We start from the raw sequence: 18,344 nt of genomic DNA on the forward strand, positions 1-18,344 counted from the left end.
AACTGATGTGGTGACTTTTATTAAGATCCGACCGATGGCATAAAACAACTCAACACATACAGAACAGCAGCAGATCATATGCTGCCTCAGATGTGGTTGTGACAAAAGAGGGGGGGGAAAAAGCTGAAATAAAGTTGCTGAGCAGCAGAGTCATGCTTACTAATAACTCATTTTCATGAACAGGACTTCTGAGAGCAGTTTTACACTTGAACCGTGATGAAAACTTGTAACTTCCTGCAGAAAATAAAGCAAAGTGATCATGACTTGCTTCTCATGACAACCTGAAACACTGGTCCAGTGATGTCAGCTGCTACAGGAGCAGCGGCTGCACATTTGTCTCCTCCTGGTGGACCGCTTGAGACTACAGCTTCACAGTCGCAGTGCAATCCAATCACAGTTCACCTTCACTCTCCTCAGGATGTTTCTTCAACCTCAAATGCTGCAGATGTTTTGGCGTGTCAAAGTGGATGTTTTGACATGAGAATAAATACAATAAGGAAGTAAGCATTTACAGCGCCTGCTCTGTTACAGTATCAGCATATTTATTACAATGACTATTTACAATTTTGAACAAACTGATTTGAAAGAGAAGTGACTTTTCACCTCAGCAGTGCTATTTCTTAAAGTGTTCGATAGCTCGATGCTTCAACAGTCAGCGTCTGAAACACAGTTTAGGCATCAACGTGGACACAGTGATGATGAAATCACAGAAAACCTAGACACAACCCTGATGCAATTCAGATAAACATTTCATCTTGTGACACTGTTATCATGCAGGCAGCACCAGTCATATCTGTAGCTTGTCTGTATAGTGTGTGTGTGTGTGTGTGTGTGTGTGTGTGTGTGTGTGTGTGTGTGTGTGTGTGTGTGTGTCAGTCAGGTAACTAGTGAGTCCATTTGAGTCACTATCTCACTCATAGTTTATACAGTCTCAGTTTGATGAATATAAAGAACCATCTTCTAAAATAACATTTAAGCAAATATAACAATTGCCTTTATGCAAATATATATTTATAACTGCTGAATGTTTTATGCAAATGTACAAATGTTGATTGCAGCCAACGACTCTGGGACCTCGAGGGTCAAGGTCTCAGAGCTCTGTCATCAGGAGCGCCCTTAGTATCTTCTCTCTGTCCACCCTTGTTTCCTCTCCGCTATATAGACACACATAAGCATACAAACTGTTTGTTATAATAAGTTACAAAAAAAGAGAAATAAAATCAGTTTCCATTGTGTAGCCTGGTAAAAAGTGGCTTTGAGAATGATGCAGGGAGATGAGGTCAAGGTGGCAGCATAAAAGCATTTTTATAACAACATAGATAGAGTTACAGTAGACAAGACTGCATCACAGAGACAGGACCACAGAGACGGTGATGATAAAAAATGGAGTTAAAATTCAAAGCCAAACATTACATAAAACAAAACAAAAACATTTAGAGACATTTTTTTTGTTTGGTCTAGCTGACAGCTTCAGTCATCTTCTCGTTTCTTCTTAAACTCTTGTCAGTTTGAACTAAATTGATTAAATTAAAATTCATTAAAAATGCTTAACCACATTAAATTATGTGATTTTCAACAGAGTTAAAGGCTACAGTGGTCTGCTAAAATAGGCTATTAGCTTTTAAAAGGATTAGGCCTATGTTAACTTTTGAGTTAGCTACTGTCTTATTTAGATTATCTCTAGACTTTACCTCGGTAACAGATTCAGTTTCTAAAATGATGAAATATTTAACTTTTTTAAAGTTACAGGATTTAGTGACTATGCTATCACACCAGTTAGCTGAATCCACAAACTGTAAGGATAGCATAAGTTTTTTTTTTTTACCTGTGTTCCCTGCTTCTAACAAATTGAATATTGTCTAATTACAAATTCCGATGACATAATCAATCAATAACTGTAATCTTTTATGTGGTCAAATTTTGACCTAATGTGTGGGAACTGCTCTTCCTGCACTTGCTTGGTAAAACACGACTTATATGAATTATGAATTATGTAAACAATATAGTCCGGATGAAGAAACTGGTAGGCTACACGTTTCTAAAAATGAACACAGAACAAGAGTGCCAAATACTGTCAAGTATTTTAGGCCTCCAAGACCTTTTTCTCCTAAATTGTATACAGTATTTTTGATCTATTTTTAGAGAAAATAGACAAGATATCCACAGCACTAGGCGACCAGGACCTGTTCTGAGATCAGCAGAGAAAGCAAATATAAACATGGTAAAGGAAGCAAAAAAGGGGGCAAAGCACTTGTTTAATATCTAGCAGTGCATTATATGCCATAAACTGATCTTTTTTCTTCAATACTTTCATGTGAAAAGTTACTACAGCTGTTAAATTTCCCTTTGCAGCGACTGCAGTGAGGTAGTGCAGGTGTTGACGTGCATAGTTCCTCTCTACCACTGTGTTATTGTGTCTCAGCGAACGGAGGAGAGTTACCTGTCGTTATGGGCAGCAAGGTAAGGGGCCAGGTGAGGGACGGAGCTACGGTAGTAAGAAGGGGACAAGTGGGGGGAAGGTGAAGGGGAGGGACGGCATGGGCTACCCAGCTCCAGCGCTGGCATATTATCCACCTGGAATACACATCAGTATATTCGCACACAAAGAGAAATCTCTGTTTACTTACAGATAATACCGAGAGACTGAATTAATCCCCCCATAAGTGGAGTGTAATGCACTAAACAAACGTGTGTGTGCGTGCGTGTGTGTGTGTGTGTGTGTGTGTGTGTGCATATTACCTGTGGGTATATGGAGGGCTGTATTTGTTTGTCCAGTGAGCTACTAGAGCCTGACTTGGCTGTACTCTGGGAAGAGATGGCTGCAAGTGCTTCTGGGAGATTATCTTCATCTTCATGGTTACTGATGAACAAGATACATTGAGAGACTGAATGACATGACCTTCAGACTGCTCTGACCAAAATGTAATTTCCAAAGAGCCACAGATGACATTGCTGCTCTGTGGAGTATTTTCATTTCAGTGCAATTTCCCACTCATGGGAGGCTCGAGCGTTGCTATTTTCCTTCAACAGTAATCAAAGGCGGTGAGTACTCACAAGCTGAACTGTCGGACCAGTCGTTTCCTGCGGTTGCTGCTCGGGTTGGCCTTAGGCTGCAGCCTCTCCGGTGTCGGGCTGCAGTCTTGCCGGTGGGGCGTCTTGTCTGCAGTCAGACTGGATGCAGCTGAGTCTTGGGATGAGCTCTGGTACCTGAAGCCCAGTTATCACATGGAGAGTCAGTCTTTGCTATATTTGTGTTTAAATGTAAACATGTGAAGAAGGAAGAGTGAGACCTCTCACCTGTCGTTGAGGGTCTCATTTGAGTTCTTCCCTCTGGGCGTTGTTGGAGCCTCCTTCTTCATATTAGAGGAGACAAGGATGGGAAAAGTCAGCCTCTGGAAAACACTGCTGTTCAATACGCAGCTCAGTCCACAGGCCTCCGTCGTCAACTCACCCTGAAAGCTGCCTCCATCTGCGCTTTGAGGATGTTACATTTAAGATGGTCAGGCAGCATCGCTGGACAGGCAGGGGGGTGCAGAGACTTCTCAGACAGCTGCTTCTCCTCTCCCTGCCGAGAGGTGACAAGATAGACCTGAGTAACACTGCTTTATGTGAGCACAACAATGTGACAACATTCAGAAATGTGTCTAACCTTGTTGTCCATGTTGACGTGCAATGAAGGCCAGGGAGGAGAATCGCTGTCTGACTCCAGGGCCTTGAGCAGAGACTGAGAGATGTCCAACTCATCCACTGGGCAGGGAGGAGCTCGGCGCTCTAATGTACAGACATACAGGAAGAAAGAAAGAAAGAAAGAAAGAAAGAGGGAAAATTCACCTATCACAAACCTGTGCTCTTATGGTATCCAGCCATAATGCATCTGCAATGAATATAAAAAACTTGACAGCAACATTACTATGCAGACACATTTTCCTCGCTCGTCTGTGTAACAAATAGATTTTACTGCATATTTTCCACTATTTTTTTACTGTGTCTTGATGAAAACACTCAGGTCTGAAATATTCATCATAAATATCTGCCACTCAAGGATAAAGTATTAACTGATAGCTGCAATTTTTCTCAAGGCTGCCTCAAACAACACTGTTGGAACAGGTGCGGTTATCATTTCTCTTGTTTATGTTGTCCATCAGGATCATTGTTGTGAATTATTTCCACCCCCCATCCCCGGCTCTGAAATTGCATTTAATGGCCACTATGGACAGGAGTGATGAGAGGAGAACCTGTTTCTGTGTTATAAAAAGTGTTTATCTACCCGATAGGTAGTAAATTATAGCTGGCTTAGCGGACTGTGTGAAAACGCAGGCTGCTGCTGCTGACCAGAACACAGTGGTGAACATGAAAAGAGCATCAGGATACAATCTAGACATATAGACAGATTTTGCTGACACTTTTTGGACAGCTCCTCCTCAGGCTACGACGATGAGTACTCACTGTTCTGGGTGTGTGTGTGACAGAGCGTATCGTGGCTGTGTGTGTGGCGTCGGTGGTGGTGGTGGTGGATCTTGCCAGAGTACGAAGTCTCATTCTCCTCAACGCTGAACTGATGCTCTGAAGCAGGACCGCTCAGAGGGAAGCTGAAGATGACATGTAAGCTCATCAAAACAAGCCCCCCCCCCTCCTAACAAAATGACACTTTCTACCAACACTGCAAAAACTCAAAATCTTTCCAAGAATATTTGTCTTATTTCAAAATGTCATTTCTAGTCAAAACAAATCTCATTATACTTAAAGTAAGACTCATCACAAATAAAAATAGCTTGTTTTTAGACACTTTTTACTTCTTTCAAGCATATTTTCACTTGAAATAATCTGATAGTGGAGCAAGTTTTTCTTTCTTATTACAAGCACAAAAAAACTTGCTTTCACTGGCAGATTTTTCTACTTATTTCAAGTGAAAATTTGTTTGAAACAAGTGAAAATGATCTAAAAACAAGTTGATTCTTAGGTGATGAATCTTATTTTAAGTGGAAAGAGATTAGTTTTGACCAGAAATTAGACATTTTGACAAGAAATAAGACAAATATTCTTGGAAAGATTTTGAGTAAGGAAAGTAAGAAAGTAAGGAACAATTACAATCAGGCTTCAATTATGAAATCATGGAGGACAGATCTTTGCAGATTTTTTTTTTTTTTGCAATGATAAACATTGAGTTTATTTGAAAAGCAATAAAGAGACATCCCTAAAGGCATCACATGATATATCAGAGTAAAAGGAAACACATAATAACAAGAAAACCTTGGCCACATTTTATGTAAACAGTTGGTCAATTAAGTTAATCCATGACCTAATATTAAATTAATGTTCAGTTTATTCAGCAGCCTAACAAACACAACATGTGCAGGATTCTACTTCACACTGATCTACGTACCATAAAGCAGCTTATTCCCTAAACCAGCATACAGTATGTGCTTAACTGGACCCCGTTCACCTGTTGAGAATTTACCTTTTACACACTCACAACACTTAATTCCATTTACATGAAGTATTATTTGGATAAATTAGCTGTCATAAGGTTTCTAAGGCATTAAGATAAATGTAATCTTCATGGCAGATTTAAGAACTTGCAGTAAACAACGCAGAGCAATTAAAACATAAATTACATGTAAATGTTCACAAGCAAGCCAAGGCACAAAGCTATTCAACCTTATTTTTCTTATTTGTGTCCCAGTGTTGTCTCTTAGTCTATTTCATAAGTTTGACAAAAAGTGTGTGACACTGTACACACTGATCGAAACCAGGTGCCAGTATAAATGCTGCGGCTGACTGGTGTATGTGTATGTGAATGGACAGAGGAGAGTGACGGTGTTGACAGAGATGACAAAGAACCACGCTGAGACACAATGAGATGTAAAAAAACAAAACAAAGATAGTGCAACATGAAAAAGTGTCTGTCTTATTTCAACTTCAGCGCTAACTTTTATAACAATAATAATTTTGGAGTCTCTGGGGAAATACGATGTTGCTATTACGTTTTCTATCGGCTACAACATGAGCACTGTTTTCTAGCTTATATATTTGTTTACATTTTGGCAAACTGGCACTTTAAAATTTCACCAAATAAGACTTTAGCAGCTCATGTTTGTAGTGTTCTTGTGTATGACTAGATTCCTATCACTAGTTTCATTTCACACTAATAAAAACCTAAAACTCTGCTGATTCTCAGGCAAAGGTGTGCAGTTATAAGGAGCATATTAATTTATAGGTGTTCAATTCACAAAGGAAATCAGAGATAATGATACCCCCCCCCCCGAAAATGTTAATCACACTGAATCTAAAAATATGTGGATTACGTCCTATGAGACGTTGAGACTTCTGGTGCAAACTGCAGAAATTGGATTTTTTTTTTTTTTTTTTAAGTATCAGTATCATCGTGTTTATCAGAAGGCCAAATTTAAATAAATAACTTCCATGCTTCCTTGTCCCTTTCACCTCACACAGCGTCTCTGCCTCACTTTCACTCAGCTTGATAACACCTCTGTGATATCGCCGTCATAAGGTCTTTTGTCCAAATGTGGGTTGTTGTTGATGATGATGGTGATGATGATGATGGGGAAAACTTTTGACTTGTTTTTTTCTGTTGAGTCCGTCAACAGAGGCTCCTCTCTCTGTGTGCGCCAGTCTGTGTCAGCTTAATAAGAGAGTCTGGGGTTTGAGTTTGGAGCAGAGTCTCCCAGAGCAAAAACATCGGTCAAAGTGCAGTCATGACTTTATCCCTGTAAACCACACTCATGGCTCCACGAATCATGCTGCTGCTTCGCTCCGGGACGGGAGGGTGACTGGACACGGGACTCGCAGCCTCAACAGAAGGCCTGAACATGACAAGGAGATGGACATCACACACACACACAGACACACACACATACAGCGTGGGTGCCACACATATATATACAGACAAACAGGTTTATGAGTGACACGAGGAGTGCGATGAAACACAGATAAGGTAAGGTGGAGTACCAAGCGGTGGCTGTGAGATGAGTGACATTGACTAAAAATAGGAATTTGCCCTCCAGTCAATTTCTGAACAAGGACTCATCATCATCATCATCCTGGAGCAATTTCACAACCACATCCTTGAGTGTCTCTAAAGCCTGCTCTCCTCCTCCTCCTCCTCCTCTGTGTGTGTGTGTCTGTGTCTGTGTGTGTGTGCTCGGTGGTCTTACCTGTGTGGTGGCGTGTGTCCGGAGGGCTGCAGGTAAACTGGAGGCGTGAGAGCGGGGTGGGGCGTGTGCCACGGCTCGTGACCAATAGGAATGTTGTGTTGGTACTGGAGGAGAGGGGGAGGAGGGGGTGGAGTAAAGAGGAGAGGAAACAAGAGGAGAGAGGAGAGGGATTGAAAAGATGCTGAAATTAAATGTTGTCACAAGGGCGAAGCCAGATCAGTGGCTGCTGCTGCATGTGTGTCCGTGTGCTCGCATGAAAAAAAAAAAGTGGGTTATCTGAGGTCAACTCACTGGATGAAGGCTGGGATCAGGGCTGGCGTGAGAGCTGGAAAAAGAATGACAACAATCATTAATAGCGGATTAACAAACTAACTGAAAATGTTAATTTATCTTTATCTAACGGTGGTGCAAAAAAAAAGTGAGGACATTTTATTTCTCTTTTCACAAAAGGCTATTTTAGTGCTAGGGTTAAGATTATCCAAGCCGTTACGTGGATTAAGGTCAAGGTTAGGGGATAAGGAATGAATGAAATAGATGGAAATCCTCACAAATGTGGTAACATGAATGAGCTTGTGAGTATTACGTATATTCATGCGCGTGTTTTACCTGATATGTGGCGGCTTGGCTGGAGAAATGGCAACTGACAGGGAGACATAACATCAGTTAGCAAAGACAACAAGAGAAATAGAAAACAACACTATATATTTGTCACTTTGTGTTTTTTTTCCCCACAGTATAAAGTGTAAGTCTGATTTTTCAGCACAGACTTGTTGCCTCTTCTTCAGTCTTCATACATTTCTTTGTATTTTCCGTCTGAATGGCAAGGGCTGCATAAACAGCAGCTGTTTGGACATCGACACTGACAGTCTGAGAGTAAATGCGGTCTGCACTTGATCATTTATGTATGTATGTCTGTATGCCTGTGTGTGAGGCCTGTGTGGCTGACAGAAGGTGGGAGTGATGGAGGGCTGAAGAAACGTGACACAGAGTCTAAGTTATCAAAGAAAAAAAAATGCAGAATTTAAACAGTGTGTGACCTTTACGATAATATGTGCAAGCATGTGAAGGAAGAAAAAAAAAATAAAGAAGCAGGTGCTGTTAGTCATCAGTGTGTGGAGAAAACCCACCTTTGCCCAGCGACTGTGTGCGGGAGGGGTATCGCTTGCTCGGCCGCCTCTCGAACGTGCTGGCTCTCCTCAGTCTGCCTCCGTGAGTGGCCTGATACTCCGTCTTACCACTGGCAAACAAACACACAAGAGTGTGACAAGTACAGAAATGCAGCTGTATGGTGGTTGATTTATAGATTTCTCTGTTAAAGGGATTAGACCTAAAATAATTTATTTAACATACACACTTTTTAATTGAATATGCTGACGTTGAAACGATTTAACTGTGCTGAAATGTTTTGCTTATTTCTTCTGACACACAGCCTGCTCAGTTTCTCATTAATGTCTTGTTATGAAATCAAATCACAAAGTTCCTAATAGGTGACCCTGATATGTTGATCATGCTGGATTATTACACTACAGTGCACAGGTATTCCCGTTTCTGCTCGCTGCCACCTGTAGCTTGAGAGTTGCTCCACTCATTCTGATGTAAAACACTCAGCGCTGCTTTTGTTTCAGCCGCTCCGACAAATGACAGGAAGTGCCCTTCGAGTGTGACAGTTTGCTTTGGACCATTTCTGGTGATAGTCGGGAGAAAACAAACAATATGAAGGGAATATCTCAGTCGCCATAGGAACAGATCCACGTAACCATAGATACACTGTAACCATAGATACAAAGGCTCTGTTTTATGTGACATGCTATTCCCCATATGCTGGCACAAGTGCTGGCCGCAACTCCCTGAGTGAGCCAACTTGTATTATCCTTTTTCAGTTGCGTGTGTGTCAGTGTGTTCGCTGTGTCTGGTGATGTTCACTTTGTCAGCTCGTCTCCACCTGAATCTGAAGCGGGACCCGAGGCGAGTGAAGTCGCTGCGGCTGGCTTTGCCTGTGGCCGGTTGTCTGAGCCGGAAGAAGGCGTGGCTCTCCACCGCACACTTCCACAGGTGTTTGCAGGTCTTGGCGCTGGCCAGCTGGAAAACAAACGTATGCTCCTGCTCCCGGCCCTACAAAGTCAGAGACAACAAAAAAAAACAACGCACTGTGAGTGGCCCGTGGCTGTTTGTATGTAAAGCATGAGCCGGTGGGAGGATACAAACCTGATCATCGTCCTCCACCACAACCAACGTGAGTCGACTCTTTTTAAAGTCCAAACGAGTGATTTTGGGCCTAAATAACACACACAGGCAAAAAAACAAACAAGGAAGTATGAATGAAAAGTTGCTTTTGTGTTTTATGATGCCCAACAAACATTCACCTACACTTAAATGAACCAATTAACATCAATAATAAGTTAACCATAAAAAAAAGTTTTAGGTCATGTTGCTGTAGATTGATATTCATATAAAGCTGAAACTAACAAATATTTTATTTGTCACTGGATCGACCAAATATTTGTCAGATAATCAATAAAAAACTTGGTCTCAAAAAAAATAGTTTAAAGTTAAATAAAAACTCCCCAAAACCTTAATATTCAGTTTACTATGATATAAAACAAACAAAAGCAGCTGGAACCAGATTATTATTTGGCATTTTATTTCATTATTTTACTTTGAAAATGATCAAAAGTATTTATTTTTTTTGGACAATATATTACTTTATTAATCATTTATGCTGCAATTCATATGAACAATTTATGCTATGTACCATGAAATGTCAGGAGCCAGAGAGAGTCTTACTTTACTACTACACAGCTCAGCTTTTTTAAAATGAATGCCTTTTTAGGGTATCACTGTGTACGATAATTTTGGAAATGTGACATAATGATACCGTCTTTTATTTCAGTGTACAAAAAAACAAGAGAAACTGCCTGTCCTCAACGCACCCCACTGTGGGAATCACAGGTTTGATGTACTCACCAAAAGAAGAGGCCGATTTTGTTGGAGCCTTCAAATACTAAAATACCAGTGGGAGTGAGACCTAGTGCATATTCTCCTCCATCTCTGCCCTGAAAACAAAACACACACATACACACACACGTTTAGTTCTCTCCTAAAGTACCAACACTTATGAAGTGATATTTGTGACAGAAAAACACTCACGCACCTTGACAAAGTGCATATCTACTCCATAAAGTTCCAGCCACTTGCATTTGTTGAGGAAGGAAATCTCAGCTTGAGACGGGCTCTTTCCCCTGAGGATTTAAAATAAGACACCATGTTGAGCTGTCACAGTGGAAAATATCACTCTCACTCTCTCATCACCTCACCTCGGCCTGAAAAAGAAAACCATCGCCGACAGCAGTACTCTGCTGCTGATTGCTGTTAGCTCTGAGGAAGACACTCTGTGAGTAACTATCTGGCTGCATCCTCGGCTCGTTCTTGATTTGGTGCGTAAGAGCGACTGTGAACTCGGTGTGGGTTCATCCTTGTGTAGCTTGGTGAGGGAAAGCATATGTGTATGTAATCTAATCCGAGATGGGAGCAATCAGAGCGCGGCTGGGTTAAATACTGCCTGGAATCAATCAAGACCCTCCAAGGATTAATCCTTTAATCCTTCGCACAGACCAGTGAGGCAGAGGGGGAGAGAACGAGGGGACGGTGAAATGTAGACATCATCGACAGTGGAAGCACTGGCACTGAAAAAGCAGCGGCACACCGACTTCCTTTCCTGCCCCAGTGAGGAGAGACACCTGCTCAGCCCAGAGCAGTGAGTTGCTTTAAGGCAGCACCAAGTGTTGTTGCAGTGAGTCCAGATGCATTAGGGGGCGTTGTTATTAAGTCTCACCTGAGCTCAAGCCACCGGCTGAAGATGTCCGCCTCCATGGCTTCGCTCTGTTTGGGAGCGAAACGAAACTCAGACACCAGCTCAGGAGAATGATCCAAGGGATCACAGTCTCCCATCTCACCTGAATGAGGACATACACATCAAGTAAAGACACGTCAGACATTCAAGAATACAGATGCTGCAAAGAACAGGCTGTCAAACTTATAAAGTCCACAATGAGTATGCAGCATCTTTAGTACAGATCTATAAAGCTCCTCTGTTATTACACTATGTTTTGCCATTTACCATTATCCAATAATTGTCATGTATGGCTTTGTAGTGGGAACAAAGTCTTGCTCTAAAGCAGCAAATTCCTGCATCTTCAAACAGCTGCACCCCAGTGTTTGAACATCTAATTGTTGACTAAAGACCTGTTTGACATGACTAATCTGCTCTGAGTATTTAAATGGTTATTTAAAAACAGTGAATGTTTTGTTTGCGTGTTTAAGCTCTGGCATCTCAGATTTGAGAAGAAGTCACGGTGGGGCAACTTTTCTCATGCAATGACACACCAGATCACATACTGTACTTCTCACATTTTTGTCCATGTTTGCTTATCTTTTGTCTTCTGTTCCTGTCTGATTTGATATGATATGGGTATGGATGTCTTACTTTCTAGTTGCTGTAGAAGCTACAGAGTTACTAAATGTTTCAAGTTTTCTGCAAAACTAAAACTAAATTGAATGGAAACCAACTTGCTTTGGAAAAACAGGAAGCACTAAAAATGAATTATCTGCAGTTAACGGACTAAACATGTAACACGACCAGGGTGGTCCTGTGAGAGGAGGAAACAATCTCTTACTGTAACTTAAATACAAACACATGCATTATATATAATAACATAAACGTTCATAATAATAATATAAAATAGTATGTGAAGTCTACTTACTTTGTAAACAATAAGCAGCGAGCTCCACAGAGATGTCATATGGACATTTCAGTCTGAAGAGTGATTAAAAAAAAAGAGAAGAGCTGGTTTCAGTGCGGATGCATTTACACACACTTACCAAATCTAACACACTGTGATGTGTACATGTTATCATGTGTCAGAAAGACGTAACGGTGCTGGGATGACCTACACAGTGTTTGTGTGTGTGTGTGTGCGTTTGTGTGTGTGTCAAGGAGGAGAGGAGCAACCCTTTTCCTAAAATAAGCAGCACTCTGCTGTTCCTGATCTTGAGCTTTATAATGGAGCTGGACTCTGGGGATCTCTGGCCCAGATAGAGCCAGGGAGGGAGAGAGAGAGAGGGAGAGAGGGAGAGAGAGAGAGGGGGAGAGAGAGAGAGAGAGAGAGGTAACACAATGTCTGAGTGTGTGCTTGTGTTTGTGTGTAAGAAACAAGCGCCACTGTACAGAAGTCCCCCAAACTCTAATGTAGGTGACCTGAGCGTACGTCCTCACAGGTGTGTGTGTGTGTGTGTGTGTGTGTGTGTGTGTAAAGCAGATTTAATGCTACTTGTGATATCCAGATGTGCTCACAAATGAAGGAGGAATTACCAGAAAACCACTTGTTTTGTCCACACGCGGAGAGAGACACATACTTTAAGGAGAAAGCTCTCCTTTGTTTCAGTTAAGGTGGATTCATTTATATGCATGAGAATTTAAGGTTATGATCCAGGGGAATAAAAATCCATGCATTCATTTTGCACTTAAAGCTTTAACTGTCTTTGCTATTAATGTGCCACAGATTTGTATATTTATGTATTCACAGAATAAATTCATAACTCTCTTTTCACATCTTCTTTCAAACAAATTCATTCATTCTCTGCAGAACATTTTCATCTTACAAGGTGAAATTGCCTTTACAGACAAAAGAAAAGATTTGAATTGAACTGCATATTGTCCATCATCATCCTCACCTTTAAGAAACGTCATAAACAAACTGTAGTTATGGAATGACATGATTCTTTGTTCAGACTTATTCACACCTTCTCTCCCTCTCCCTCCCTCTCCGATGCTGTTTGTTTTACTCAGACCCCTCCATACTGAGTGCAGGTGAGTGTGGGTGTGTGTTTGTGTGTTATGTATTTACATGTCTGTAAATAAGCATCTGTCACAGTGTTTTCTCAACATTATGTAGCTACTGTATGCGTTAACAGGGACAAAGAAACTCACTTGCCGGACAGAATGTCTTGCCGGAGCTGCAGCACAAACAGATACCTGTTGGTGTGAGAGACGGAAAAAACAGAGTGAGAGCTTCTTCTCCCCCCGACGTAAATCAACCGATGTATCACAGGCTTCTCCTCATTGCTGACACATAATCTGCTTTAACAAGTCTCTGTCCATTTGGCCTTGATTTGAATCTGCCCATAGCAGCAAAGTAATTAGCCTCACATCCCCTTTGGACCTCTTCACTGGGCTCCAGAGAAAACTGAGCGTGTGTGTCTGTGCGTGTGCGTGTTTGATTTGTGTGTGTGTGTTATTTCTCACCTCGTAAATTCCTCGCGCAGGTTGTTTGGCTCTGAGGAGTAAAATTTGACTCTGAAGAAGAGTCTGTAAGGAGGTCCGTCTGAAAAGCGGAGACAGAGGGATAAGTGTGAATAAGGACTGTGCAGGATGAGAAAGACTTGAAGGGAGAGAGAGAGAGAGAGAGGGGAAATCTAATTTACGGGAAATTAATTTAATCAAACCAAATCTTCTTATGATTTATTTCATTTGTTTTATCTCATCTGTCCGTTCTATTCTTCTCATCCTAAATCACTGTCTCCACAGTTAGAAAACCCCATTTACTTTTCTGTTTCATTCAACATCAATGAGTCTTTTTTAAACTACTGAACTCTCACACACATAAACACACAAACACACACACACTCCATATCATTTATGCCCGTTACAAGTTGGAGAGCAAACAAGGGTACGGCTTGTTAATGCACATACTAATCGCCATGTCAACACTTGATAATGTACCACCTGCTCCCTACTTAACCTGCTCTCCACACGCTCACTGCACCTTTCCTGTATAACCAGGCCTCGTCAGACAAACGGGTAGGGACTCACCTCGGATCTGTTTCTTTATGGGCTTGGACACATCCAGCCAGTGCTGAGAGAGAGAGAGGGGAGAGAGAGAGGAAAATATGAAGGTGAGAGTTATAGAGAGAGTTATATCAGCAGGTTATCTGACTGGGAGAGAAGTTAACACTTATTACTCACTGAGACTTGGTCTGTGTCCATGTACTGCAGCCCGAAGTAGTCGGTCTCAACCAGATCTATGTGATACATGATCTGGTCAAAAAGGTCCTGGCCTTTAGATTTGCTCTACAACAAAAGGATGAAGAGTTAATGATTTACAACTGAGCTGTATGTGTTTTATTGTTTTATTTCTCCTACTGTACTAACAAAGCCCTGTATTGTCTGGATTCAATGGAGCCTTTCAAACTGAATTATTTATTCGTTTCAGTGTTCAGGTGTAATCCAGTGATTCAGGGACATACCTGGTGTCCAAAAGAGGAAGAAAATGAATTATAGTAGGTGTGAAAATGGTTGTTAGTGTGTGTGTGTGTGTGTGTGTGTGTGTGTGTGTGTGCGTTCATCTGGGTCAATAAGAGAAGGACAAGCCTCTGAGGGAAAGGTCCTTATCCTGGCCTTTTGTCATTAACTCACACAACAAAGAGACACAAGCACTAAACTCAGCGTTCAGCACCATTTCATAAACTTTATCTGAGCCTTTTTTTTTTTTACGAGCAGATGTGTGTCATTGCTTCACATGAAGACCTAACCCACATCTCACACACAGTGGGGGGGCGGGGGGGGGGCAGAGAGATGACAGCCCTGTACTTTGGATCCTGATAACCAGTCTAAACTTCCTGGTGAGCGTATGAATGTGTGAGGAAATCAGTGGTATTAAGGGATTGGGGACAGAAGAAAAAAAATGCTCTTGCTCATTCTGCTGCATGTAGTTTGGAGAGGCTGATTGAAATCACACAGTCTCTATCACATGCGCGCGCACGAGCACGAGCACGAGCACGGCACGAACGAGACACAAACAAGGCCAAACTGACCTCAAGGTGAAGTGAATGTTTCACCGCTGCTGTGCTACCTTTTGTCTCGGCTGCATTCAGCCTGAAGTGACAGACTAATAAGCTTTAATAGGTGAGCTCCAGCTCTGTTCAGCAGCGCACCAGTATCAATGCCGTTGGGAAAAACAAGTGGACATGAACAAACTTGTTCCAACGCACCTGTGACTAAGCCACCGGCTCGACAAGCCATGTGTCATTTTTGTTTGTAATACCTCAGCAGAAGCTACGGCCTTGTGTTATTGCTGTAATCTCCCTGTAGGACAAAAGAAGAGACTTTACCCTGATCAAAAACCAAGCATTCACCGTTCGGAGCTGACGCATGCACGCAATGGCTTCAGTGACACACACACACACAACCTTCAAGATGAAAACATCTTACGAGAAACCACTTACGCACGAGTGCCCACGTACTGGCTTATCATCCCCCCCTCCCCACACACAAACACATACACACAGACACAGACAGACACACTCGCCGTAATGCTCGTTTGTGACACAGAGCCCCCCCACGTTTGGTAAATCAGATCAGGGAGTCGGGGAATACAGAGGGAGACATGGAGGAGCGGGAGGGAAGAGGAGAGGAGGAGAGAGGACGTGGAGGCAGAGTGTGAAAGAGTAAGATGATGAGCAAGGGAGAAGAGCCTCAGAGGGAGTGTAAAAGAAGATTAGGGAGGGAGGGAGAGGCAGAGGGGGAGCAGAGATTGCTTGAGATCAGATACAGGCAAGTAGACTGAGGGAGAGAGAGAGAGAGAGTGAAAGAAAGATGCTGTAAAAGAGCAAAAAAAAAAAGAGGAGGCAGCTTCAGGTCTGTAGATTTTCCCTACAGTCAGTGTGGGGAAGTAATGTGACGAACTGGCTGATCACACAACCATCTGGAGCTGCACCTCTCACTGCACGCACACACGTACACACGCACACACACACACACACACACACACACACACACACACACACACACACACACACACACACACACACACATACTAACAAACTATATAGGCCACTGTGATACTACAGGCTGTGAAAGTTTGGTAAAGGCAAACTTATCTGTGCCAAACTCCAGAAGAGACATTCCAGTCACATTTTGCCGTCACTGATACGACCTCAGGATGAAACTACCGGTGATGTTGTGCATTACTGATTAATCTGGTGCTCAGCTGTTTACACCATCATCACATGTCAGAAACAACATCCCACATTCCTGACGAGATCTGCAAGCTGCTCATTTTTGCTTGACCAACCAACGGCCCAGATCTCAGAGTCATTCAGTTGACGCTGATTTTAAACAGAGAAAAGTTGAAAATCCTCATATCTGACTGAGATAGCTACTGAAAAAAGGAAACCCATAAACCCTAATTAGAGTCTTCTAAATGAATGGTGCAACAGGATAAATCATATTTTCTAACTATAAGTGAGTTCCTTCAACTTTAAACACTGCAATTCAACACTGTCCTGTCCTTGGTTTTCCAAATTCTTGTCATATTTTGAATTTAAAAAGTTGTCATTAAGTTGAAAACAACATTGACTGTCGTCTTTACTCGGGGCCACCAGGAGCCTAATGGTCCTCATGTGGCCCCCGGGCCTCACTTTAACACACACACACACACACACACACACACACACACACACACACACACACACACACACACACACACACACACACACACACACACACACACACACAGAGCAGGTCTGGGCTGCCACCTGGTCACCTGCCCTTTACTGTGTCCTCTTGTTTACACTCTCCAGTGTAAACACACCTTGGAGCTGCTGTCTAACTCTGGACACGGGACTTCACTCACAGGTAAATCCACGTTGACGTCGGAGCCGTCCAGCAGCAGCACGCGGCAGGTGATGCTGGTCCTCGCGGTCCCCGCCGCGGGGATGTGAACCGACGCTCCTCCGCTGACCACGGCGGGCGCGTGGACGACCTGCTGCTGATGGGCCAGGAGCAGGGGGTTCCCGGTCATCCCTCCTCCTCCTCCTGCTCCTCCTGCTCCTCCTCCTCCTCCTCCTGCTCCTCCTCCCCCCTTACCGTCCCGCTCGTCCCTGTCTCGCGCCTGGAAGCGGCTCCGCGAGCGGCGGCTGAACGTCCGGCGCAGAAAGCCCATCATCTTCTTGATCCACGAGGCGAGGTCCGTGTTGTGTCCGTGAAGAGCGCACCACACTCCGGTCGCTGCTGCTGCAGCCGGGGTCCTGCTACTGCTATCGCCTCCTCCTCCTCTTCCTCCTCCTCCTCCTCCTCCACCTCCTCTTCCTCCTCCTCCTCCTCCTCCACCTCCTCCCCGGGGCGAGGAGTCACTCCGCAGGCACGGCGGAGACTTCAGGGCTGCCGATCACTTCCTCAGGCTGGATGAGACTCCAGCCGCATACTAATGAAACTAACACCGATCAAACCACCGACCGAGGCGCCAACCAGTTGATTACCAGTCATTCGGTCCGGTGTGGACGACGGGACTGTGTCACGGAAATACAAGCAGCAGCAGCCCTCCTTCTCCTCCTCCTCCTCCTCCTCCTCCCCCTGTCCTGTCCTCTCCCGTGCACCTGCCTCCTCCTGCCTCGCTCGCTGTTGCGCACCGACTCTTAAAAATCCCGGAGAAATCCCGTCCGACGCTCCGCAGCGGGAACCCCTGAGTCACACGGGGGGCCGATGGAGGAGAGACAGTCCTGCTGCCACCTCTGGATTTCAGACCGGTGGTGGTTGTTGTTGTTACTTACTCCGACCGGTGAACCGAAACTAGTCCGTGTCACAGGTAAAAGTCAACCAGCGAAACTGGACAAACAGCCTGGTCTGCGCCTGCGTAAAAACACAAGCGCAGAACAAACTTCTGTTCCTCCCGACCGACTGGCCGACCCGCCAGCGCCGGTCAACCAGCGCCACCTGTCTGTCACGCCCCCCACCTGCCTACAGGGAATATATTATAGCAGATCATCAGCGGTTCCCAATGTGGGGCCCCGGGGCGCCCCTGGGGCCGTCAAAGGGTTTCCACCAGGTCCCAGTGTAGTGATGATCAGGAGACCAGGAGTTAAAAAAGAGTATATACAATTAATATAGGCTACTATATTATTATACTATATACAATTTTAAAAAAAATTAAATTTTATTTGTGTTGCACCTTTTATGTTAGTGCTTTACAGATCATAGAGCATTCAGGACACATGAGGAAAACAAATCATAATGAATTAGAAATAGAAGGAAGTTTTTAAAAAGTAGTGAAAAATACAATGACAAATGTGAATTCATAATATTCTAATCAAAAGTCTAGATGAAGAGGTGGGTTT

At 43.2% G+C, this 18,344-nt stretch overlaps 1 protein-coding gene across 3 annotated transcripts; it reads right to left on the reverse strand.

Annotated features, from left to right (window-relative positions):
* Positions 1-989: 989 nt before the first annotated feature.
* On the reverse strand, positions 990-17,851 carry epb41l4b (erythrocyte membrane protein band 4.1 like 4B). Of its 3 annotated transcripts, XM_085802216.1 has the most exons (24): positions 17,341-17,851; positions 16,865-17,292; positions 14,197-14,301; positions 14,044-14,086; positions 13,477-13,555; positions 13,162-13,206; positions 11,936-11,988; positions 11,008-11,128; positions 10,327-10,414; positions 10,140-10,228; positions 9,381-9,450; positions 9,118-9,287; positions 8,303-8,412; positions 7,782-7,815; positions 7,467-7,500; positions 7,176-7,279; positions 4,447-4,589; positions 3,650-3,771; positions 3,452-3,565; positions 3,298-3,353; positions 3,055-3,207; positions 2,740-2,860; positions 2,441-2,574; positions 990-1,154 (listed from the first exon to the last, which is right to left on the reverse strand). In XM_085802216.1, the coding sequence occupies exons 2-24, from the start codon at positions 17,174-17,176 to the stop codon at positions 1,091-1,093; spliced, it is 2,364 nt and encodes a 787-aa protein (XP_085658342.1). In that variant the 5' UTR covers positions 17,177-17,292; positions 17,341-17,851; the 3' UTR covers positions 990-1,090. The 3 variants fall into 3 exon arrangements, with proteins under 3 accessions (XP_085658342.1, XP_085658343.1, XP_085658344.1); XM_085802217.1 differs by lacking the exon at positions 2,441-2,574; XM_085802218.1 differs by lacking the exon at positions 17,341-17,851 and having other exon boundaries at positions 16,865-17,309.
* Between the last annotated feature and the right edge of the window lie 493 nt (positions 17,852-18,344).

The sequence above is a fragment of the Trachurus japonicus genome, chromosome 16, assembly GCF_045865225.1.
Source record: "Trachurus japonicus isolate A0001 chromosome 16, Traja_1.0".
Taxonomy (NCBI): Eukaryota; Metazoa; Chordata; class Actinopteri; order Carangiformes; family Carangidae; genus Trachurus; species Trachurus japonicus.

What these genes read in the sequence shown, in the direction of transcription:
- epb41l4b (XM_085802216.1), bottom strand. Translation starts at nt 17,176, where the DNA reads ATGATGGGCTTTCTGCGCCGGACGTTCAGCCGCCGCTCGCGGAGCCGC. An exon ending in TGGACACAGACCAAGTCTCA is followed by an intron (nt 14,087 to 14,196) that starts GTGAGTAATAAG and finishes TCTCTCTCTCAG; the next exon opens with CACTGGCTGGATGTGTCCAA. An exon ending in CATAAAGAAACAGATCCGAG is followed by an intron (nt 13,556 to 14,043) that starts GTGAGTCCCTAC and finishes TCCGCTTTTCAG; the next exon opens with ACGGACCTCCTTACAGACTC.